At 36.1% G+C, this 25,165-nt stretch overlaps 1 protein-coding gene across 1 annotated transcript in view; it reads left to right on the top strand.

The window, feature by feature from the left end:
* LOC135842645 (uncharacterized) overlaps nucleotides 1-24,306 on the top strand; it is a 29,866-nt gene extending 5,560 nt beyond the window's left edge. The window contains exons 2-5 of the mRNA XM_065360199.1: nucleotides 21,882-22,175; nucleotides 22,603-22,897; nucleotides 22,978-23,150; nucleotides 23,726-24,306. Of these exons, the coding sequence (XP_065216271.1) occupies nucleotides 21,882-22,175; nucleotides 22,603-22,897; nucleotides 22,978-23,150; nucleotides 23,726-23,737 (774 nt within the window). The 3' untranslated portion in view covers nucleotides 23,738-24,306. The remainder of the gene's footprint in view (nucleotides 1-21,881; nucleotides 22,176-22,602; nucleotides 22,898-22,977; nucleotides 23,151-23,725) is intronic.
* Nucleotides 24,307-25,165: the final 859 nt, after the last annotated feature.

Below are 25,165 nucleotides of genomic sequence, written 5' to 3'. Positions count from 1 at the left end.
ATTTCGTTGATATTGTTATCATTATTTTTACCTTGTTACCGAGCTCGTATGTGCTACGGCTACCTAAGTATAGATCATAGATGAGAATCATTGCACTGTAGGTATACATGACTTGTTTCGAGTGCGTTTGCATTCATTTTTGCTCGTACTTGTAGTTCTATGGGCTACTTACAAGGGAACCTCTTGAGGTGTCCGCCTCCGATTTGAACGGGACCGCGATTTTTGGAAAGAGCATGTTCTAAAACCCCCAAATCCAAATTTTCAGCTGCCCAAGTTCATTTTTCCATTTTTGGCGATTTTTTGAAAATCCAAAATTGACTATTTTGGTGATTTATATTTTTTTTTTTAAAAAAGTACGTACTTGATTAGTAAAAATGTTGAAAATAAGTCCTAAAACTGATATTAACCCCTCAAATCCAAATTTCACCATTTCCAGCCATTCTGGAGCCTCCAGTGCTATTTTTCAATTTCTCCAGAATTTTGAATTTGCTCCAGAGGGTGTGAATATGAAGTTGGGCAGCTAAAAATCGAGTTGTGTGTTATACTCGAACTGTTTAACGAATTTATTCACATTTGAGCCGATATTCTGGAGCGGACACCTCAAGAGTGGTTTTTTGACCAGATTTTTTCATAATAAAAATATCCAAAAATTTAAGGGAGGCCCAAGAAAGGCTGGAAATGGCGAAATTCGCTCTCGTGTGGTTAATTAATGACAAAATACAGCGAATCGCGCAAATTTCATAAATTTTCTCACAAACGGGAAATTTTTGATTTTTGAATATTCTTATTTTGAAAAAAAGCCTGGTCAAAAAACCACTCTTGAGGTGTCCGCTCCAGAATCGGCTCAAATGTGGATAAATTCGTTAAACATGTCGAGTATAACTCACAACTCGATTTTTAGCTGCCCAACTTCATAATCACGCCTTCTGGAGCAAATTGAAAATTCTGAAGAAATTGAAAAATCGCGCTGGAGCCTCCAGAATAGCTGGAAATGGCGAAATTCGCCCTCGTGGGCTTAGTTCAGGACAAAATACTGCGATTCGCGCAAATTTTGAAAATTTTCTCGCAAAGGAGAACTTTTTGATTTTAGAATATTTTTATTTTGAAAAAAAGCCTGGGCAAAAAACCACTCTTGAGGTGTCCGCTCCAGAATCGGCTCAAATGTGGATAAATTCGTTAAACATGTCGAGTATAACTCACAACTCGTTTTTTAACTGCCCAACTTCATATTCACGCCTTCTGGAGCAAATTCAGAATTCTGGAGAAATTGAAAAATAGCGCTGGAGGCTCCAGAATGGCTGGAAATGGTGAAATTTTGATTTGAGGGGTTAATATCAGTTTTAGGACCTATTTTGAACATTTTTTCTGATCAAGTACGTACTTTTTAAAAAAAAAGCATAAATCACCAAAATATGTAGTCAATTTTGGATTTTCAAAAATTCGCCAAAAAATGGAAAAATGAACTTGGGCAGCTGAAAATTTGGATTTGGGGGTTTTAGAACATGCTCTTTCCAAATCAAGACGAAAGTCAACCAGAGAAAATTTAAGCTCCAGAGGTGCCTCGGTAGAGTAGATATGGGTCCACGAGAAGGGAGCATTTAAATTGAGTAAAATTTACTAAAAATGTATGAAAAAGAGTTGAAAACATGTTAAGATGGTTTAAAACCCCGAAAAAAATAATTATTAAAAAATCATTCGAGTTTGCCCAAACGGCCAAACACAATGAAATTACGATATAATTTGACAAATTTCATCTAAAATTGCATAAAAAATCTCGTGCATCACTTCAAAACAGAAAAAGACGAATTGAGAACACTAAAAAGTACCTATACCAAAAAATGATGAAATTGCAGTAAAATTAATTTGATAAAACTGCACGAACACGTGCATATTGAAAAAGTTTCGAAATTAAAAATAGCCAAAATGTGATGAACGTAATTTTGGTAAAATTAACAAAATTCAAAAAAATACACGAGACATCGTTAAAATCTTTTCAAAAAATCACAATAAATCGTAAAAAAAAAGGAGATGAAATTATACGTATAATTCGACATAAAATGCATGAAAAAACGTTAACACTGCATCAAAATGACACCTAAACAAACATTTAAAAAAGCATTAATATGATTGCAAATGCAATCACTCCTTTTTTAGGGAGGGGGGGGGGCATGCTCATTCTTGAAAGTTGCGAGTCGATAATTTATTGTAAGCCCTACCTCCCACCCCACCACAAATATCCAAAAAGAATTGATTTTCGCTTCATCTGTTTGAAAAGCCCACTTTTTGTTTCGAAATTGCCAAGTCTTGTTTTCTGCCAAATTTGCTTGCAAGGTTCATTTTTTTCCGAATTTGCCCAAGTCAAAAAAAGTTTATTTTGCGAGGAAAGTGTCAAAAAATGTGAATTTTTCACAAAATAGCCAAGATTGTGTACATTAGACCAATTTTTGCCAAAATTGCTCAAAAATTCCTGTTTTTGCAACCAAAAAAAAAAAAAAAATCAAAAACTGTCCATTTCAGAGAGGTGGGGGGAGCTGTCAAAATGGGTCAATTTTTGGAAAAATAGTCGATTAAAGTCCATTTCTGGCACAATTATCAAAAAATGTCCATTTTTGTTAAAATTGTCGAGAAGTACCTATCCCTTTTTGTTTAATAGTCAAATGGCCATAATTTTAGCTAAAATTGCTAGGAAATTTGTGTTTTTTTCCTGCCAAAACGTGCATAAACTTGATTTTTTCCTCGCTTGCATAAAAAGTAATCTTTTTGTTTCAAAGTTTGACAAACAAAAACCTGTCTTTTTTTTACAAAATTTCTAAAAAGCTTTTTTGTCAAATTATGTAATACATATTTTTCCCCGCAAATTTTTGCCTTTTTTTTAGTTTTTATAGCGATTTTTCGAAATTCTGTGCCGCATGCCTCCACAAAAAAATCCCTGATCAAAAGTAACCAAAAATTAACGAAATTCAAGTAAAATTTCATAAAATCTGATAAAAATTGTATGAAACATCCTTAAAATGACTTGGAAATTTGTGTGAAACATAAAAATCCCTTGTTGAACGCTGAAGAACTGCTCAAAAACTACTCTAAATTGCCTTCGACCAATTCGAGGGAAAATCTAGCTCAATCGGATGAAATTTTGATTTTTTTTCGGTCACTAGACTACCGATTTTTCTCTTTTTTCAAGCCTAACTTGATTCAAAGTGTAGGTAGAGGTATACATTGTGATTTTTTTTAGCAAACTAATAAATTAAACATATTGTATGTAATGTACCCTAATCTTAATTTATTCAAAGTTTTGCAAACCGGTATTGTTCATTATTATTAGGTACTGTTATATTATGTGTATCAGTCGTAAACTGCATATTGCGTAATTTCGCCATAAACACTAAAACAATCACCCACCTACATATACATACGAGTAGACTGCATAACTGCACATGCACGAAAGTTGGTTTTAACCTCGACTTTATATAGACTAATAATTCTAATAAGTAGAGGTAAAAAAAAAAAAATCGTAGGACATATGGGACTTCGCAACTCGAAATAATATAAAAACTGGTCTAAATAACGTAATTAGATAGATACACCTTCGGAACAAGTCATTTTTACGAATCAAGGTCGTGGACACTGGTTCTCCAGAATCGATATGCCTCTCTACTCTAATGCAATAAGTCATAGAACCGGTGACCGCCGCGTACCCGTAGACGAAGGTACGAGTACGAGTACACCTATTACTCGTAGAAGTACTCGTAGTACATACAATTTTATAAACGTGTCAGCGAAATTATACTCGATCGTTGTAAACCAAAACACCATCACAACAATAAACAAGGGCGGGTTTCTCAACGCTAATTAAACACCACCTCGAGGGAGAACCGCAAAAAATGATGCAACTTGGAAAGGCCACGCCAAGCCACCTTAACATGTGTAAACTAAATTTGTGCACATATAGGTAAGGTATGGTACCTATAATTATTCGTGTGAAAGTGCCCTTCGATTGTGGCGCCTCCTCTGTCTCCCCTTATTCGTTTTCACTCATCGTACAGTACTGAACACAGCTGACCAATAAATCGCTCGTGCCGCCAAATATAATATCAAAAATTCAATCTCGAAAACAAGCTTTCGCTTTCGGAATCAGCCACATTACCACCATCGTCATCATCATCATTATCATCATCATCATCATCAACAATGGGCCAGATCAAACGTATTTATTTTTTGTATTTCACGCGATTTATTGTCGTATGTCTCGAGCCATGAGTCAATGCTGTAAAAAAAAAAAATGGAAAAAATCCTCTATTCTATTCGTCGTTTTCATAATACAATCAACTTAGTAGACTAGAAATGTTACGTCATACTTGAGCAGCGGGAGAATTCGTTTTCCGCAAAATGATTAGAAAAAAAAACTTGAAACAAGATAAACTCTTTCGGCAAACATTTTTTTTCACACAAATAAAAAAAATAAACAGAACACAGAATACCTAATTAAAAATCGTCCACTCTGAGGTATAGGTAGAGGTATTCGTATTCGTATAATAAGTGGAACTATGTCATAATTTGTCGTCCATGTGGTCGATTAACCAAAGATAATGTACCATTTCCATTTCTAGTCAGATCGTTATCCCATTTCACATTATATCGACGAGATGCTACCTAATTAGACCGGCTACTGCTACTGCTACTGCTACTTAAAGATGGAAATCTATGCAACAGCAAAGCGTATAGACCGCGCCGTCGATTTAATCGAATTAATTATTACCTCACGAGTCTGTCGATAGATAGGTAGAGGTACCAACGTAATGTAATCATAATCAATGATGAAGATAGCATCGTATACTCGAAGACTTTGTCCATTATTCGCCAGATTCCTCTCATTAGAATATCATCGCGATTTATGCCGCATACCGACTAATTATGAGAGCGTAAAATACTTGAAAATTTTGCGGTAAACCGGCAACAATCGTATAGGTAATACTCGTACGAGTAGGGCTACTTTAGCACACATATTACCTATGCATGCGCGTTGTTTGATCATCCGCAAGCAATCGTGAAATTTTTATGACCACTCACGAGCTGCAAGGTATTACGGCAGATCTACCAGTAATAATATTACCGCATTGCTTTGTAATGTGCTTAACTACATACAATCTCCGTACACCTATACTGGACTTGCAGTCATGACGAGTCATTGTAGCCTACTCCTCAGATGGATGCCGACTAAGTGTAAAATATTGCAACGTTGAGCAAAGAATTAACAAAATAGGTAATCACGAATGAATAGATAAATTTGTTGCACCTTTCATTTTTCTCTCATTTTCAAACGAAGTAATTTTTACAGGAATAAGTTTTGTTCTAAAAAATATGTAAAAAACACCAAGGAAGAATTCCAACTAGGAATATGTACTTTTGAGCCGAACCAAGCTCAATCGAGAGCAGAGGCGTGACAAAGTGATGGGGGGGGGGAGACTGTACGTTTCTCAACTTTTTACACCAGAACCCCCCCCCACCCCCCCCCCCCCCGAATTTTTTACGCTAATTAGTCGGATGTGGTTCGAAAAAGACAGAAACAGAAATGTTGAATAATTTTATATGTTCAAAAAGATGTTTTTATACTTGACAAAAAATTTGAATTGTTCTATTGCCCGATTGGTACTGAAATTCAAAATCGAAAATTTCCAACTCTCCGCCTAAATTTTTCTGTCTACTCCTCCCCACTTCGGCACGCCACTGATCGAAAGAGCATCAAAACACACAATCAAAATTTCGAGCACTAAATTGAATTTTTCAATAATTAAATTTCAACCAAAAATGGGGGAAAATTAAAATTTTGCTTTTACCTAGTAAGCTAAAATTTAAAACGAACTTCCATCTCCGACCCTTGTCCCCTTCACCCCCAATCGATTGAAAATAAAAGTGGAAAGCTGTAATTTACTCTAGACGATTTTGTTTGACACTTTTTGTAAATCTGGAGACTTCAGAATAGCTTGAAACTACCTTCAGTGGACTATCGGCTAGTTGAAATTGAGGCATAAAGAAAATTTTAGCTTTACAACTTCATTGGGTGAAATTTTCTTGGAATTTCAACTTTCAATAATATGCTGGAGACTCCAGAACTACTCAAAACGAATTGAAAACGTTTGTAATCGATTTGCCAATTTGGCAACATTTTGATTTTTTCTCATTTTTGACACTAACAAGGGAACCTCTTGATAGTCCAAGAGCTATACCCACTGCGATTGCCCTGAAATAACTGAAAGCTGGGACTGGTTTCAAAAGTTATTATACATACCCCTATTTTAAAAGCACTCGGTCTGCCAATTCGCAGCTGCTGCTTTAAAGCTCAGCGAAAGCTCAAAAGTTCACAATTTTTCTGAACTTTTGCCCGAGAAAACTGATGGCTCAAATTAGTGCCAAATTATAGCATTTTTCTCGCTGAATCCGAATATGTAGGTCTGTCGACCCTAAAGTGCTGCCAAAGCCCCGCCAGACTGGTTTAAAAGGGGGTAAAATTTCGCATTGAAAATTCTGGAGAAATTGAAAAATCGCGCTGGAGCCTCCAGAATTGCTGGAAATGGCAAAATTCGCTCTCGTGGGGTTAGTTCATGACAAAATACTGCGATTCGCGCAAATTTCAAAAATTTCCTCACAAACGGTAAAATTTTGATTTTTTTTGGATTTCTTATTATGAAAAAAGCTGGTCAAAAATCCACTCTTGAGGTGTCCGCTCCAGAATCGGCTCAAATGTGGATAAATTCGTTAAACAGGTCGAGTATAACACACAACTCGACTTTTAGCTGCCCAACTTCATATTCACGCCTTCTGGAGCAAATTGAAAATTCTGGAGAAATTGAGAAATCGCACTGGAGGCTCCAGAATGGCTGGAAATGGCGAAATTTGGATTTGAGAGGTTAATATCAGTTTTAGGACTTATTCTGAACATTTTTTCTAATCAAGTACGTACTTTTTAAAAACAGCATAAATCACCAAAATAGTCAATTTGGGATTTTCAAAAATTCGCCAAAAATGGAAAAATGAACTTGGGCAGCTGAAAATTTGGATTTGAGGGTTTTAGGACATACTCTTTCCAAAAATCGCGGTCCCGTTCAAATCGGAGGCGGACACCTCAAGAGGTTCCCTTGTAAGATTTTTTAAAAATTCGCCAAAAATCGATGTGTGTACTTTTGCACGCTCTTTTGATTCAGCACTATCCGGTTCAAAAGAACCTGAAAGTGAGATATAGCACCTAAAGCTCTGTTTGCGAAAGGTTCTCAAGGCTTTTTGAATTAGTTCTCTCTTCTTCAACTAGAATAAAAAACAGTTTTAGTGACTCTCATCTTGAACATAACCTTTGTGTTATTTTTTTCTGCAAAAACCATCGATAGATTTTCATCAGAATTTTGCACAAATTTCGTCAATTTCGTCCAATTTTGAAGGGATTTTCGCACTTTTCATATTTCCATTATGCATTTTTTATGCGTTCATTGCTCAGTAGGGACCCAGATGTACTTAATTCAATTCTCTATAAACGAAACTACATAACATGCCAAGTTACGAAAAATTGACTCACCAATATTATAGTTGTCAGGAACTGGAAAGCGCAAACTCGATGGATTTGACTGGATTCGTCACCAATTTAATGGACCATATACGACGTAGAAATCAGTAGGAAATGGCAAGCACACATGCATTGGATGGACTGACTGGGTTTACCATTGTTGAACTGCATCTTGAAAAATATTCTTGAGCCAACTTCAGAAGATGGAGATGATCGAATTAATCTTCTCTGCTCCATCGAATGCAAACAAAGTGTACCATGCGGCGCAACAGCTCACACATGATTACACCTCACACAGCACTACCGAACTACAACCCCCGAGAGGAGCACGGTCCTTCCGAAGGCACACAACACCACCGAACTACAACCTCCAAGAGGAGCACGGTCCTCTCAAAGGCACGCGATAACTTGAAAAACAATTGGCCTGTACTCCAATAATTGAGCTACAGCCTTCACTTGAAGCATAAACCTAACGCGATACGACACCATTCTATTCTTCACAAAGCCCCACAGCAAATCAGCAAGGAAAACTGTAACAAAAAACAAAAGAAATAACAAAATAAGTAATCCAAATAATGAATGACCACAAACTAGAGAAACGTGTTCTCTCTTTCAAAGAAATTATTTTCTCTCGCATGTCCCAAGTTTTCCAGACCAATTTTTCTGGTTTTCTGGACTTTGAGGGTGAAAAGAATTAAAATTTATTCGAGACAAAATTTTTTAGAACCAGAATGTTTCCAGAGAAAAATTTTGAAAAATCTGAAAAAAGAGAAGCTTGGTTGGAATAGTTGAAAAAAATAACAAAATTGGCCAATGACAAGTTTGGCAAAATGGCTAAACAGTAAACATGTGGCTATTAAGTACCTGGCAGTTTTGTAAAAAAAAAAAAATCAAGACTTTTTAGTCAGCTAAAGCAAAAGCTATACCTTCTGGATTTTCAATTTTAGTAAAAATGAGACATTCAGAAATCTATAGCAAAAAATGGGACTCTTGAAAAGTTCAACAAGAAAAAAGAACCTCTTTTAATAATACATTTGACGAAAAACAGTGTCTACTTTTTCAGAAATGGATTCTTTTAGGGTGTTTTCGTCAAAAAGCAGCATTTCTTCGACAATTTCAGCAAAAATAATGACTACTTATTCGATAGTTTTATGAAAAAAAAAAAAACTTTCTGGCAGTTTTACCAAAAATTAGATTTTTAGACTAGTTTGATAGAAAAAGGAATCTTTTGAAAAATTTCGCAAGAAAAACAGTAGCTACTTTTATGGCGATTTTGGCAAAAACCAGAACTTTTTGAAAATGTTGACAAAAATGAGACATTCTTGAAAAACAGGACCTTTTTTTGGAAATTTTGACAAAGTTTTGAATTTTTTGGGGAATTTAAGCAAAAAATAGAACTTTTTGCATACTAAACTTGTCAAAAAAAAACATCTTTTTTGAAAATTTTTAGAAGAACACAGGATTTTTTTTATTAATTTTGCCAAAACAGAACTTTTATTAGGAAATTTTGGAGTAAAAGAGAAGTTTGAGACATCCAAAGCAAAAATAAACAGTATTTTTGGGTATTTTGGTCAAAAAGCAGAATTTCCTATTCCTCGACAATTTTAGCAATCAATAAACTGACTTTTTAAATAATTTTTATAAAAAATAGCACGAACGCAGAATAACAAGTCACACGAGCAAAAGCAGGACAAAAGTGGGGAAAGCAGACCCTGTATCATTCATAAATAATCCATCAAACGGGACATTTTCATGACTTTTACAGAAAGATGAAATTTTCTGACTTTTCCTAATCCCGGTTTTCCAGAGGTTGGACATGACATGTGAAGAAGAAAACACCAGCTTCAGACTACTAAACAATCGGTGAAAAGAAGAAACAACGCTTCATCTCTTCAGTGGAGCCATTTTTATATTTTATTTATTTATTTTTCTATCAGATGATATTTTTTATTCTTTATCTACGAGTACTTTAAATGATGTCAGCAAAGAAAACAGAAAGTTCAACATCACCCACCCACCTAGAACCTAACGTAAAAATTTCTATTACCAAAAGAAAATAGTCCGATGACAGTTAATAAGTTAGATAACCTTGAGTTAACGCATACAACGAAAATAAGAAGACGAAGAAGAGAGAAAAAAGATTCATACGTAATTCATAGGATTAGCGGTTAAAAGAAATGAGACGTAAGCGCAACAGCAATAAGTAACATGGACATGGACATGGCGATGGTGCGGCGTACGCGAGGTTGCGAGGTTCGATACCACCATTACCATTACCATTACCATTACCACTGCACGAGTAGTTGAATACAACAGAGCCAACAGGTAATTTGCAGTTAGTCTGCGAAACATTAACCAGCAGTCAGCACCAGCTCTTTCCTTGACCTTAATATCTTTCATCTCGGAAGCGGCAATTGGCGCGTTAATTTTTTAATTAATAACCGACGCAGATGGTCGACAAACGAAAGAGAGAGAGAGAGGGGGGTGGGGCGCGGAAGCGGCACAGGCACACGTCTGCATCGCACGTGAAATATGCGTACATTGCGTACGACGGACGAAAAAATTTAAACATTACGAGACAATGAACTTGAATCTTGCAAGGTGCAGGTACAGTAAGCGCCAGCGTGATAAATACGAGTACACAACGTCGAATACAAGCCACACCATAAACCAGCGCCATCTTATTGTTATGCTTATGTACGGTACGAGTATGTTTTGACTGTCAGCTCGTGCATAATACTCGTATAAATAAGTAAGACAGACGTGTTGAAACGATTAATTACTCGTCGTAGCAGTAGCTGTCACGCCATCGCCCGTCAACCTGTCTGTTAACACCTTAAACGGCGCTTAAATTCGTCAATCTTGCGGCGATGGCGCTAGGCGCTAAATGACGAATACTCACGTCAGTATGCCCTACACAAATTCATAGATAGATACGCAGATTGGCGTCAATGCACATGTCACTCCAAGAATCTATTTTCAAACGAATTGTTTACATATAAATTGATTCATTTGTCAGTGAATTGTTCGTGAAACGGTGAGAGTCTCATTTCATTCAAGAAAATCATTCACGAACGAATTCATTTTTTTTTTTTTGAAAGAAGCACATTCGTGTACGAATAGATTCATTTTTAACGAATCGTTTGCCAACGAAATGATCAATTCACCAATTTGTGAATCAATTCGTTCGCGAATGATTCACCAAAAATTAATTAAATCAATCGATTCGTTCGCGAACGAGTCACTCATATGAATCAATTCACTCATATGAATCAATTCGTTCACCAAAAATCAATTAAATGCATCGATTAATTATCGTTCGCGAACGAGGCACTTATACAAACCAATTCGTTCGCGAATGATTCACTAAAAATTGAAAAATTATTCAATACGTTCGTGAACGAATCACCAAAAATTAATCAATTGAATCGATTCGTTCGCGAACGAGTCACTTACACAAATCAATTCGTTCGTGAACGATTCACTAAAAATTATGTAATACGATCGTGAACGATTCACTAAAAATTATGCAAAACGTTCGTGAACGAGTCACCAAAAATTAATCAATTGAATCGATTCGTTCGCGAACGAGTCACTTACACGAATCAATTCGTTCGTGAACGATTCACTAAAAATTGTGTAATACGATCGTGAACGAGTTACCAACAATTAATTAATCGAATCGTTTCGTTCGCGAACGAGTCACTAATACGAACCAATTCGTTCGCGAATGATTCACTAACAATTATGTAATACGTTCGTGAACGAGTCACCAAAAATTAATTAATTGAATCGATTCGTTCGCGAACGAGTCACTTATACAAATCGATTCGTTCGTGAACGATTCACCAAAAATTATTCAATTCGTTCGTGAATGATTACTATCGAGTTCACGAACACAGACAAAACCAAAAAGTACTCCACAAATGAACCTCTTCCCGAATATACGAGACTACGAGTACCCATCAAAGAGTTGAAGAATTGAAGACGATGATGATGTCTAATCAAGTAGGTAGGTACTGAAACAAGGATGTCTGATTGAAATAATACTTGTACGTCGAGTACTCGTATATTTCGGTTTTTTGGCTATGGCCGATGGACGGGTGCTACGGTTAACCGTTATGGCACTATGGACGTTTACAGGTCGTAATTACTATGCAGCTATTAATAATTACTTTCACTTTTTATAACTTCTAACATGATATTGACGCAAAATCTTCTCTAGATAGGATTAGGTTTGAACATTGGTCTATAACTGTTTCCAGTGTTCCTGGTTTTCGAGAATGTTACTCCGCAGTCCGCACCCCGCCATGTGCATTGCTGTAACACGATGCTAGGGAGAGAACAGAAGAGATGTAGAGACCTCAACCAGTTTCGTGTTTAGTACATATTATTTTATTATTGATTATTTTCTGCAATATTCGTAACTCACACGTAGGTATAACAGATCTGTCGCTGGTACTGAAGAAGATCACTGCTCACGTATCGAAAAAAGATGTTTTTATCATTTATGATGAGCCGATATCTACGCTGCGAATACCTAATTCATTTTGTTCGCGGCTCGCGAGATCTATAATCAGCTCAGCCGATACGGTGGACTATACCCTTGTAATGCGATATCGCTATGAAAGGGTTTAATATTTCGTTACGTGTTCTTTTGTTGGAAGATATTAATCAAATCTCGACCGGGTATATTTGGTTACTTTATTCATTACGAGTACGAGTACGAGTACAATTTGAAATAGAAAGGTTTTAAAAGATGGATCGAGATAAGGAGAAATGAAATAGATTTATACTCGTATAGCAAGTGTATGCTTGGTACTTTAGATGGAGAGAATAAGGCGTAAGTGGATTTGTTTTAACGACGAGTTAACTGTATTTCGAGGTCTGGACAAATTATTTTTGCACCAGTTTAGATCGAAAACAATTTTGTTCTCCAAAAGAACGCTCAAAATATACATAGATGCGGTTCACATTATTTCACTAAACGAGTACCCCAGAGTAAAATGAGTAATGTGAACACTTATGAAAATGGGCAGGGATTGGGGCGTGATACAAAATTTTTAATGTCAAAATACACGACAAAAGACTCAAAAAGGGTTCCTCTCCTCCGTACTGCTCTAAGTGAGAGACCGATTTTTAGATACGTATATGTACGTAAATTTTGATCTCCTATCGACTGATTACTATTTTGATCATTTTCATCTCCCTTCATCACTCCTCAAAAATTTGAACGACCGCAAATTTTAGTCAAGGTCTTCTCCACTCGAACCATGTCAAAATTCAACACCAAACGAAGCTCGAAATAACAAATTAGAGCGAATATTGTTGAGATGTCATCGGTTAAAATGACTTTATCGTTCAATAAAAAAAATGCAGGGCACATTCTCAATTATTTCCAAGAAAAAAAGTAACTTAAGCGAACAAAAAGGCTCGAAAAAGTACCAAAAAAATTTACAAAACGCGAGCAAAACATTTCAATGTAGAAAAAAACGTCACAAATTGAAAATGTTTTGGTCTTTCATTTTGAAAAGTTGAACTAGGTGTTTCATAAATTTTTGACAAAAAAAGCGATGCTTTCAGCAATTTTAGTCAGAAGCAGGACTTGCAGAGAATTATGATACTTTCTCGCAATTTTTGATAAAAGGGCAAGAATTTTACACTTGGTTAATTTTTGGAGAAAAAATGAAAATCTTCAGCAATTTTTATAAAAAGCAAAAATGCTATAGGTGGATACGTATGGCGAATTTGCCCCCGAGAGCTTCAGGATTGATATTTGCATGGAAGGTGAGTACCCTTGAGCACCTTCCGTCACGAAAGTTTTAGACCCCCAGACCCCCCCTCGTTTTTGACGAACCCCCTTTTCTGAAATTACAATAGAAATTTTTTTCTCAGCCCCATGTGAACCGATTTTTTTAATTTATTGATATGTTGTGAACATCTATAAGAGGTATCCCCACAAAAATTTTCACCCCCCTCCCCCCATATTTTCCTCTCAAAATGGCGTTTTTTTAGCTTTGTTTGCCGGTTTTAGCGATGACCATGATTGAGCACAAAATTGCGAATAGCATTTTCAAGTGTGCTTTTGACCCCTAAAAAACATTATATTTTTTTCAAAAATTTTTTTTGGTGGATCGTGGTCAAAAATTGAAAAAACTCACAGAGGGGGTTAAAAATGGATTCTGGTGTAAATTATTGTTTTTGGTAAACGAGGTGTCGTTTCCACATGAATCGAACCCCCCGAACAAGAATATGACGTCCAATTCAATGCTACCCTCAACCACACCCCTCCAGCGCCTCTGCCCCCACCTCAATTTTTACTATTATATTAAAAATTGAGCTGTATAATAATATTGGTGTCGTTCTCATATAAATCAAACACCCCGAACACGAATATGAAGTCAAATTTTATGCTACCCTCATTCACACCCCTCCGGTACCTCTACCGCTCTCAATTTTTATTGTATTGAAAGTTGAGCTATTTTCACAATATTAAGCCCTCGATGACCAAAAATGGTCACTTTGGTGAAGAGTAATCTCAAAAAACGCTTAGGTGGTCCATTTTACTACCACTTATACTCTAGTAAAAATGGAGGTGGTGGCAGAGGCGCTGGAGGGGTGTGGTTGAGGGTAGCATTAAATTAGACTCATATTCCTGTTCGGGGGGTTCGATTCATATGGAAACGACACCTCGTTTACCAAAAACAATAATTTACACCAAAATCCATTTTTACCCCCTCTGTAAGTTTTTTCAATTTTTGACCACGACCCACCAAAAATTTTTTTTTGAAAAAAATATGTTTTTTAGGGGTCAAAAACACACTTAAAAATGCTATTCGCATTTTTGTGCCGAATCATGGTCATCGCTAAAATCGGCGAACAAAGCTAAAAAACGCCATTTTGAGAGGAAAATATGGGAGGAGGGGGGGTGAAAATTTTTGTGGGGATACCTCTTATGGATGTTTACAACATACTAAAGAATTGAAAAAAATCTGTTCACATGGGGCTGAGAAATTTTTTTTTATTGTAATTTCAGAAAGGGGGGGGTTCTCAAAAAACGGGAGGGGGGTCTTGGCCTCTTGGGGTCTGAAACTTTCCAGACGGAAGGTGCTCAAGGGTACCCACCTTCCATGCAAATATCAACCCTGAAGCTCTCGGGGGCAAATTCGCCATATTTATCCACCTATAGCCTTTATATCAAAAGTAAAAACTTTGACAGCAATTTGTTTTTGAAAAGCGAAACTTGTCTGCAGTTTTCAAGTAGGTAAACAAACGAAACTTTATATTTACTTGCTATTTGTTTTTAGGCAACTTTTGGTAAAAATCAAGACCCTCCCCCCAAATCACAATTTTTAGCAATTTTGCAAACAAGAAATTCTTTGTTAATTTCTGAAAAAGCGAGAATTTTTGACAATTTTTGTCCAAAATAATGATACTTTTTCATAGTGTTCGTTGAAAGCGAGGCATAATGTTTCCTGCGAGGACCTCATCAGCAAAAAGTAGGATTTTTGCAGGAATTGCAGGATCGTAGACACCTTGTTCCGAAAATCATACCTTACGTCACCCTCCAAATATGCATTCCAAATTTCAGCTTCCAAGGTCAATTTGAGGAAGCTCTTCTCCTCCGACTCCGTACTAAAAATTAGAACACCAATTTGAGGAAGCTCTTCTCCTCCGACTCCGTACTAAAAATTAGAACACGAGTGAGTTTTGAGTCAAGTCCCCCTCCACTGCAACCCCTTCAATTCATCAACAAACTGAGCCTAAATAGCCAGCTTACCGAATTTGAGCGAAAATTCAGTCAGGTCTTCGAGTCTGAAAATAAGCTAAATTCAACTACCTCGCGTCTGCTCCCAACACCTGGAAAATTCATAATCAAACGAATTATCGGATGCGTGGACCGTGAATATAGATGCACCACGATTTTCGAGCATCGTCGTTACCATGCATTGAAATTAGCTGACCGCAAGTAGGTACATATTTGTACAAATCGATGACCAAGTTCAATTACGAGTACGTGAAACCGGTCGCTTAAAAGCGTATGGTACTTTATCCTAACATATGCGGACGTGCGATCCTATTCAGCTTGAACTTTGCCCTATTCAAATGTCACTGTCAAGATCACGTACGCGTACGCGTGCGAGTACGAGTGCGTCCGCAATCCGCAATCCGCATCGTCCAAGAATCCAAACCGAGCAAATTTGGAGGACAATACAAACTACGAAGCGATGGATATACGTATCGCCTTGAACTCTACCTTGCGTTGCTGAAGCTGATTTAAAAGCTGAACAAAATTTGTTACATCATTCAGAGATAGAGATAGCCATACTTATACCTATAGCCACGACACACACGACAAAAAACGGTGCGTAAGGCATATAGGTACTCGTAGGTACTGCATATTGCATATAGCTGCACAGTGCACAGACTTAGGATTACGAATCACGTACGAGTATGCGACAACAACCTTGCCCTGTATAAAGCAAAAGACCGCAGTGGAATTTGGAGTAGCCAGAAAGGGACATCGTAAGGGTGAGTGGCGAACTACTGTGTAGCATGTACGAATACAATCGCCGCACAACACTTCTAAGTACCTTCGCTTATGACTATACGAGTGTATCGACGGTACGTCGGTCGTCGTATTTGTATTTCGTAATCTAATGGGTCCACTTTTGAACCCCTTCACTAACATACTCGTATGTATGTGTAGTACCTCTACCTCTACCTATACCTATACCTATATAGCAATTAGGATGTTTGAAAACCAGTTCATTCTCGTAACAGGCCATCAGTTTAAACGAATGTGTAGATATTGCACAATGACCTCGTTTTTCGTGTTGCACGTTGCATTAATAATAATAACGTTAACGTTACACAAATGACGCGCGAATTCATTACAATTTTATCATAGTCGCTATAGTCGCATGTGATCGAATGAGCCGGCCACGACCGCTGGCCCGACCAGCGAACCAACGATGCATCTCCAATCTCGCAGCATCCTCTCTTCGTCTGGCTAGTGGCAATGTGGCATGGCACACCAACATTGTCTAAGAGTAAGATACTCGTAGCATGGGTGTGACTCGATACGTTGGAATATTATTTTATGCAGAATACTCGTATACAAGTAGATAGGTTACATTGGTAGTATGTATTATGTGACCTATTTTTCAACACGAATACATTCACGTGTGGGTACGAGTGCTCTTACTCGTATTTGTATACCTCATCGACTCGAAAACACCCTATAGACTACTTTTACCCGACGTCGACGTGTAATAATCGCGCCGAGATGAAGTGCAAAAATAAACGAATACTCGCGATCTGTTTCACAACATATTGCATTTTTTTTTTTATTCGTACCCACGAACCTCCGACTCCGAATGACGCTGGCTATAGCCGAGTCTCCTATAACGACGATATTCGTAATTTCTAATATCAGTTTCACTTTCTCGGCACAAGGTTACATGTTCGGCTTCGGATGCCGGCTCAGACATGAGACACTACTCGTACACACTCCAAGTCGTAACACGTCACTTTTTTCTACCTCAAACCGAACAACCGATCCTATGCTGATTGCTGATTGCTGATCCTTTCCTTCTCAGCTAGTTTCGCGGTTTTCGCATTCGGATTTGGAAACCGGTTCACCAGCGATTAATAGCCTACGCTCCAGAAGCTGGATTATGGTCACGATTGAATATGAGTAAGGCCAGTCAGGCAAAGTTGCATAGCGCAGTTATGTCACCGAGAAAAATGTACAAGAACTGGGCCGGATCCATTCGAATATTTTATAAATTCGAAGAGTTCATTCGAATCGTGCAGTATATTTATGACATAATTGCATCTTTTTCGAAAACTATTTTCAATCGAGCATCAAGTTCAATACCTTTAGTGATCAATCATTATACAGAAGCGTGCCCCCCCCCCGGGCTACGTTTGGGCGACTCAAACTCTTCAAAGCTCGCCGTTTCGTATTATGTTGATCGGTTCACAAGTCAAAAAGACGTGAAAAATGACTTGAAAATTGTTTTTTTCTCAATACTAAAGAAGGGAGGGGGACTAATAGGGTCAGAACTCTCCCCTATCCCCTCCTCTCATCTTCCCCACCTCCCCTCAAAAAAAGAAACACATCTATGGTACCTACCTATCCATTATACCAGCCAAGTTTCAACCCTCCAACTCAATAATAAGACATTACCAGCCAAAATTTCATAAGTATGTTCAAGTGGGTTTTTGATTTTAGGGGAATTTTCAAAAATAAAATCAAGATCAAAAAATCGGAAAAAAAAATCAAAATTCTATCGAATTGACCCTTGCTGTCCCTCGATCGAAAACAGTGTTGACCCTTTTTTTAGCAGTTCTACAGCCTCCAGCAGATTTTTGATATAAGTTCCATAAAAACCGTCCAAATTACCTTTGGTGCTTGTTATTAGTGATGCACTTGACTAATAACAAACCATTTCTCTGAAATTGCAGGGCTGGTACTCATCTTTTTTTCCAAAAAAGTGACTTCAGTAATCAAAAAGTTCGAAAAAGCGACGATAATTTGAGCAGAAGACATGGCTTCTTGGCAATTTTTGGCAATTTTGTTAAACAACGGGAATGACTATTTTGCAAAATGCAAGACGTTGAAAATTTTTGCAAATCATGTGATAGCCTACTTTTTGGAAATTTTTGGGGGAAAAAGTGCGACTTACGAGAAAACTTCGTCAACACATCACCTCCTTTTTCGCAATTTTCAACAAAAAATTTGGACTACATATTTTAAAATTGTTACGTAAAAATAAGTACATCTCGATAATATTTGATAAAAAAATGAAATTTTCTAGCAATTTTGCTAAAAAGCAAATACATGTAGTTTGCTTATTTCTTCCAAAAAGCAATATTTTACCATTATAGCAAAAATTTGGACTTTTCGGCAATTATTAACACACAAATGATACTTTTTCTCAATTTGTGTCAGAAGAGCGAAACTTCTTTATATTTTTAACAATTCCTGGCAAAAAAGCGAGACTTTAGACTTTGGGCATTTTTTGGAAAGAAATGAGAGAATGAGACCATTCGGAATTTTTCGTGAAAATAAAAACCACAATTTTCAGCATAAAACGAGGTTGTTTGTCAACTTTGAAAATATTGAGTTCTGTTACGTACTATTTTGGGGAAGGGGGGGGGGGGGGTAAAAGTTCAAAAAAGTGTTTTGTTCGTGCGACACATGAAATAGTATGTTTTCGATATCGCTGAACACGAATATAGCCATCGTTTTTTAAATCGACTACACCCATGGCCTCCAAAACCTCTCCCAATAGGTACAAGTCCAAAAAAATTGTTGGGGGCCGAGGATGGGCTCCAATCAAAAATCTGACGTCATATTCGTGTTCAGCGTCACCAAAAACATACTATTCCATGTGTCGCACGAACAAAACACTTTTTTGAACTTTTACCCCTTTTGGGGAGGTGCTGGGGGCCATGGATGGGGTTCAATCAAAAATCTGACGTCATATTCGTGTTCAGTGTTACCAAAAACATACAATTCGATATATCACACGCCCCAGATTCTCTATCGAAAGTCTCGCCCAAAATTAGGGGTGGGGGACGGGGGTGCTCCCCCTCCATCGAGAGATGCCATCTCGAAACTTGAATATTTCGAAAAAGCGTCAAAAGGTACATCTATGGAAATTTTTTCAAAATTTTAAATGGTAGCTCCCACTTAAAGCGCCATTCTGAAATTTGATTTTTCGATTTGAAAGTTCAACTTTCAACTTTTGAAAATTTCAAAATGCTTAAAAAGTTCTAAATGCAATGCCCATTCCAATCCAACTGTGAAATCAGTTTTGATCAAAGTATCGTAGTTTTGGAGGAATGGGCTGCTGAAGTTGAGTACCTCGAGACAATGTGGAAATAATGGAAGCCCCCCCCCACCCGCCACCTGAGGGGGCTAGGACCAAACTTACTTACTGGATGGGTATATATTGTAAAAAAAAATTGAGCGAAATCGAAAGACATGACTTAAAAACGTTGGTTGAGTTGACATGGAATGGCCCCGGTGAGTTATTAATAATTTCCAAAAAATGATGGAATTTCAGTGAATTTGCATATTTACAACATTAGCACAGCAATGTGAAAAAAATAAAAAAGACTAGAAACCGATAAAATATTTTGAAATAAGAGTTTTTATAATCGGAAATAAAATCATCCAAAATACTTAACTTTGATAAAACTTCATTAAAATTGGAAAATTTAGCAAAGTTCTAGCACCACTGTGAAACCTGGACGAAATTTCTCAAAAGTTGAGCAAATTTTCTAAAAAATTCCTTGAAAGTAGTTCAAAATGCAACGAATACAGCTGAAAATCGATGAAAGCCGAGTCCAAAATTTCATCAATGTCTCAAAAACAATCCCTAAAAATATTTAAAAAAAAAAAAAAAAAAAAAAAAAACTTAAAAATTATGGGAATTAATTAGCCCTAAATGCATCACTTAATGAAACAAAGAAATACAAAATTTCCTGCAAATGGGAATCAAAATAATATAAAATTACTACTTTCCCCCCAAAAAAAATCGATGAAAATTGATTAAAATCGCACAAAATATGTACTTAGGTAGGTACATCAAAAATTGTACAGAATTTTAAATATTGCAGAAAACGACCACGTTCGATTAAATGTCACAAAACTTGAGCAAAATTTTTACAAAAATTTCCTAAATCATTGAAAGTTACCAAAAACTTATCAACAATAATTATAAAAAATAGAATTAAAATTACCTATCTGAAAAATTAGTAGTTGGTAAAAACTGTCTAGTCAGTTATCAGAAAATGAAAATTGGCCGAATTAATAAAACATTAGCCAGATGAAGTTTAAAAAAAAATGAAAAGAAATAACTTGAAAATTGAGCTAAATATGCCAGAAATATTAAAATAAAATAAAAAATTACGAGAGCTGGTCAAATTGAAATATGTAGAATTGTTCAAAAATTACAAAAAAAAAACCTGGAATATGGTTTTTTCTTATAATTGCAATAAGTACTAAAATTTTCAGCTCACGCGCATTTTCAAAAAAAAATATTCAAATGTCAACCGTCAACGACAAAAGCATTCTTCTGGAAATCAAATGTGCGTACCAAAGCTGCCCAGCTGTCACAGCAATTCATCGGATAAGTACCAATAATACGGTATTTGATAACAAATTACCACTTATTAGCAGGCGGTAGTACGGTTCATGAATCCAGTTAAACACTACCTAATCATAATCAAAGTAAAATAGAGAAAAACTCACTCTCCGCTTCTTTCACGCAATTCATAACACATTGCAGTTTGAATAAAGCAATAAGTTACCTACTGCGAACATTTTTTTTTTTTTTTCAAAATGCAAAAATGTTAGTAATAGGTAAATGTTCTTTGAAGATCACCTATCCAATAAGATAAGCACTTAATTAAAGGGCATCGAAAGAGACGTTTTTATCAAAAGAGCAGGTACCTAGTTGGATACTCGAGATACCTATACGAGTAATTCATTAATCACCGAACGAAAGTACGAGTATCAGTCATAAATGAAAATTCATATTTGAACGTGTTACGGTCCAGCTAACACATTCGTGAGCGCTCCTCCAACTTAAATATCTACTTATTAGGTATTACGTAACGCATCAAAAACGACTAATTATTTCACCGTATAGACCATATTGACCCAATAAAGATGTTCGTAATGGGAATGGCAATATCGAAGTATGGTACTGAAATGATAATAAAACGCCAACTCGTACGTGATTTTTTTTATAGCCTTTTAAATGTCGTCGATCGACGACGATTCAACGCTGCCATGGTACGAGTAGTATAGTAAAAAGGTAATTTAAATGACAAAATTTCTATACCGATGCGTGACCGCATTCTAAGGCAATTAAAAGTGTCACAATATCATCGTATAAATATAAAATAAAAATACATTGTCAAACATTATTCAATCTAATCGATTATCGACAATATAGAAACGAAACTATCTCATACGGAAATCGTTGTAATAGGTGTCTTGTCTATCTATACTTACATCTCTATACAGAGAAAGCAGAAGCTGCATATCTCTTCAAACGAAATAGCAAATACCTAATACCGTTCTAATTACCTTGAACGTAAAATGATAACATGTGTGACAATATCTCTATCTGTGCCTAGATAAGCTGCAAACTTATCCCCGAATTTTTAAACAAATGTGTACCGACGAATATTGTACAGGTTACCTAAACAAATAAACAATAACGTTAAATGATACAGTAGAATACCTATTAGGCTATTATTTGGTTTAGAATCTAATTTGAAATTTTTATATCGTATTTTGCAGAAACTGTTGTGGATTTACGCGGCGATATGCTGTATAAGTGTGATAATCCAAGCGGCAGCAGAAGAAAACGCAGACGACGGTGGTTTAAATATAGAACGAGATGCAGAAGACACAGCTGACGATTCGGACGATCCATTCAGAATCAAAAGACAACACGGTCACGGCGGTTCTAATCCAATAACTAGTTTATTAAGTTCGGTATTTAATAAAAAATTAGGTCTTATCGGATCCCTTTCCAGTATATCGAGCTCGTCGAAAGGAGTTGAAACGCATCATCATACCTACGATTATCCGGTAAGTTGATAACAATTTATAATTTCTATATTTTCAATAGGTACGTTCATCGCGTATAACGTATCTACCTACAACGTAATAATAGACGGAGATGCAAATCCATCGCATTCGCATATCTATAAAAATATTAACGCATCGTCGTAAAACAAGAGTAGGTAGCTGAAGATGTAAAAAAAAAACAACTCATCGGGTAAATTACCTACTAGAGACAGGCGAAAGTTGATGCAATAGAGGGAATAGGTATACGCACGATATTTAAAGTTAACGATGTATGAATGTCAAATAATGCAACTCCGGCAATTACACACTTTCCTCGGTGATGAAAAAAAATCAAAATGTACACACCTCTGCGGAGTATACTTATATAGAATCAATCTCGACTGACACGTCGATTACGTAATTAATTTCAAGGTTGTAATTTTTTCAGCATCCACCACCGGTCAAGCCGTTCGATTGGTGGTCTTTCAAAAAGACTATTTTAGCTTCGTTATTACAAGCTGTGAAAGCCATAACCGGAGGAGTGATCGCACTAAATGGTCAACTCGTTAAAGTGAAAGGACATTTGTTAGCCGCCAAAGGAGCTTTGTTATCGACGAAAGGAGACTCGATCACCAATTTCGGTAAACATTTAGCCACGAACGCGTTCGGTCATCATCAGCCGGCTCATTCCGATATTCACGAAGCGTCGTTACCAGCTCCAGCATCCGGCGCTACTGCATCGGGTAAGCGAACGCAAATTCAAAGTATTCGAACTAAACAGACAGACAGACGGTATAAGTCACACTCGTACGTATTGTTAAAGGTTACGGATTAACGGGACCGTCGAATATTCACGGATCTTTGGAGACTGGATACCCAAACAACGATTTCAAATCAGCTATCGAATACCCATCAGGTTACTACAAGGATCCGAATAGTTATGCGAAGAGAGCAGCTCCAGCGTATTTTTTAGTCGATAACAACACAGCTGACAAAGTAAGTGATAACCGAAGCTACCTACGTAATAATAAAAAAAACGCGATCATTCGAGCAGAAAATACTATACTCGTACAATCGTACATCGACGACGTGAGGTACTCAACGGTGATGAGTGAATAGTGATGAGAAAGACGAAGATGGTCAACACTCGAACCAAACGCGCTTCGAAGTTTTACTCTTCGTCGATGCCTTTAGCACTTTCTCTGTGGAAATTAAATTAACTAGTTAATATTTTAATTAGACGTGATTATCATTGATAACGACCAGCGCATATTACATACACATTAAATCGTACGAGTATACTATACTACCTCAGTTCAGCTGTTGACCTAATAGCCATACACCAGCACAACAGTACCTTATGTTGAAAATATTAGTCTATTTTAATAATAACATCGTTGCCACGGGTTAATGAGCTATAATTCAATGACGTTCAAATACGAGTATCATTCCAGTTACTTGCCAACGATTAAATTTTTTTTTAAACTGTATCTATCGTTAATATAATATACTTACCGAGCACGTGTATATGGGAGGTTAACCACTAACCAGCTGACTTGTTGTTTTTGCAGAGCAGAAAATGAAAAGTTACCGCTAGACTCGATGACCAAAACTTTTGAAGAACACGTTGCAATCCAGTCATCTATCAACATTACACATATTGTTAAACATTTTTATGTTAAAATCATCAGTCAACTAGTCACTCTCATCACTATTTAAAATTAACCATACCATTTTTTATTCCTGTTTATAATTGCATGTTATTTGTAAGTTACCTAAAAAGGTCTGTCAACTTTTGTAAATTGTGTAAGTACTACGCGAACGAATTATTGTTCAACGCGATTGCCAACATTCACTGTGTAAAAATTATCAACATTTTTTAAATTATTATTCCAAATATTACGCGAAATATCGAATCGCAGCCGAAAACTATCAACAAAAAAATCGCGATCAAGAACCGGCGCCATTTTTTTTGTAATAAAAAAAATCTTTTTCGCATGCAGCAAATCGATTAATCGAACGATTTTTTTTGTTTACATTATTTAAGTAGGTTTTAATAACGTATCCTACCTATTAGTTTTGTAACGTTAAAAAAATTTTGTATTGTATAATATTTTTTGTAAATCAAAATTAAATTTCACAAATTTTTGTACGTTCTCTCGTTCTTTTTAATTGTTAATTTGTATTAGGTATTTATTGTGACTTATTTATTTATTTTTTATTCATTTTTTTAATTTCAGAGACTGTAAAAAAACATGATTTCATTTTCATTTTAGCAGTTTCCACTTTCAAATTTCTAAATTATTAATTTTCAATTTCATTTTACAATGGATAAGTCGAGATAATCATCGTACATCGTATAGTTGAACACGATTCAAGATTACGAGTATGAAGATGTTATTTTTTCTGATTTTGTGATTCATGAACTCTAATGTGAACGGAAAATTGAATAATATGAAAAAAATTAGAAAATTGATCGATCATCATTCTCTGATGAGTTCGCAATTCAATTATGAAAAGTTGCAAGGCAATCTGAATACTACCACACAACATACATGTCGAATAAGTTGCCAATGCAGTTCCTTTCATAAATACATTCACTCGTCTTCCGTAATCGAACTCGCGTTGATTAAAAAACAAACATTTCATCACAGCAATTTTTATTTAATTAAAGAATATCCGAAAATGAAATAATTTTGAATACCGTATTATCATATTATGTTAACACAGAAAAAAGTGTAGCTAAATAGTACAATATTAAATGAATCGTAATTAATTATAAACAGAAACAATTGAATTATATTATGTTTAGAATTAAGAAAAAAAATTAATAAAATAAACAATCAAAAGAATATGCAGAATGGAAAAAAACCATAAAATTATTGAGCACAAATTAAATGAGAAAAAAATTAAAAATTTGAACTACAATCTAATGATTATAATGGGATTAATTATTTCATTTTATAAAATTGAAAAAGGAACAGTGCTTCCACAAAAATAACAAAAAAAGA

This window comes from Planococcus citri, chromosome 4, assembly GCF_950023065.1.
Source record: "Planococcus citri chromosome 4, ihPlaCitr1.1, whole genome shotgun sequence".
NCBI classification, from domain to species: Eukaryota; Metazoa; Arthropoda; class Insecta; order Hemiptera; family Pseudococcidae; genus Planococcus; species Planococcus citri.
The sequence above is the reverse complement of the archived record's forward strand: the minus strand, read 5'-3'. Positions and strand labels throughout refer to the sequence as shown.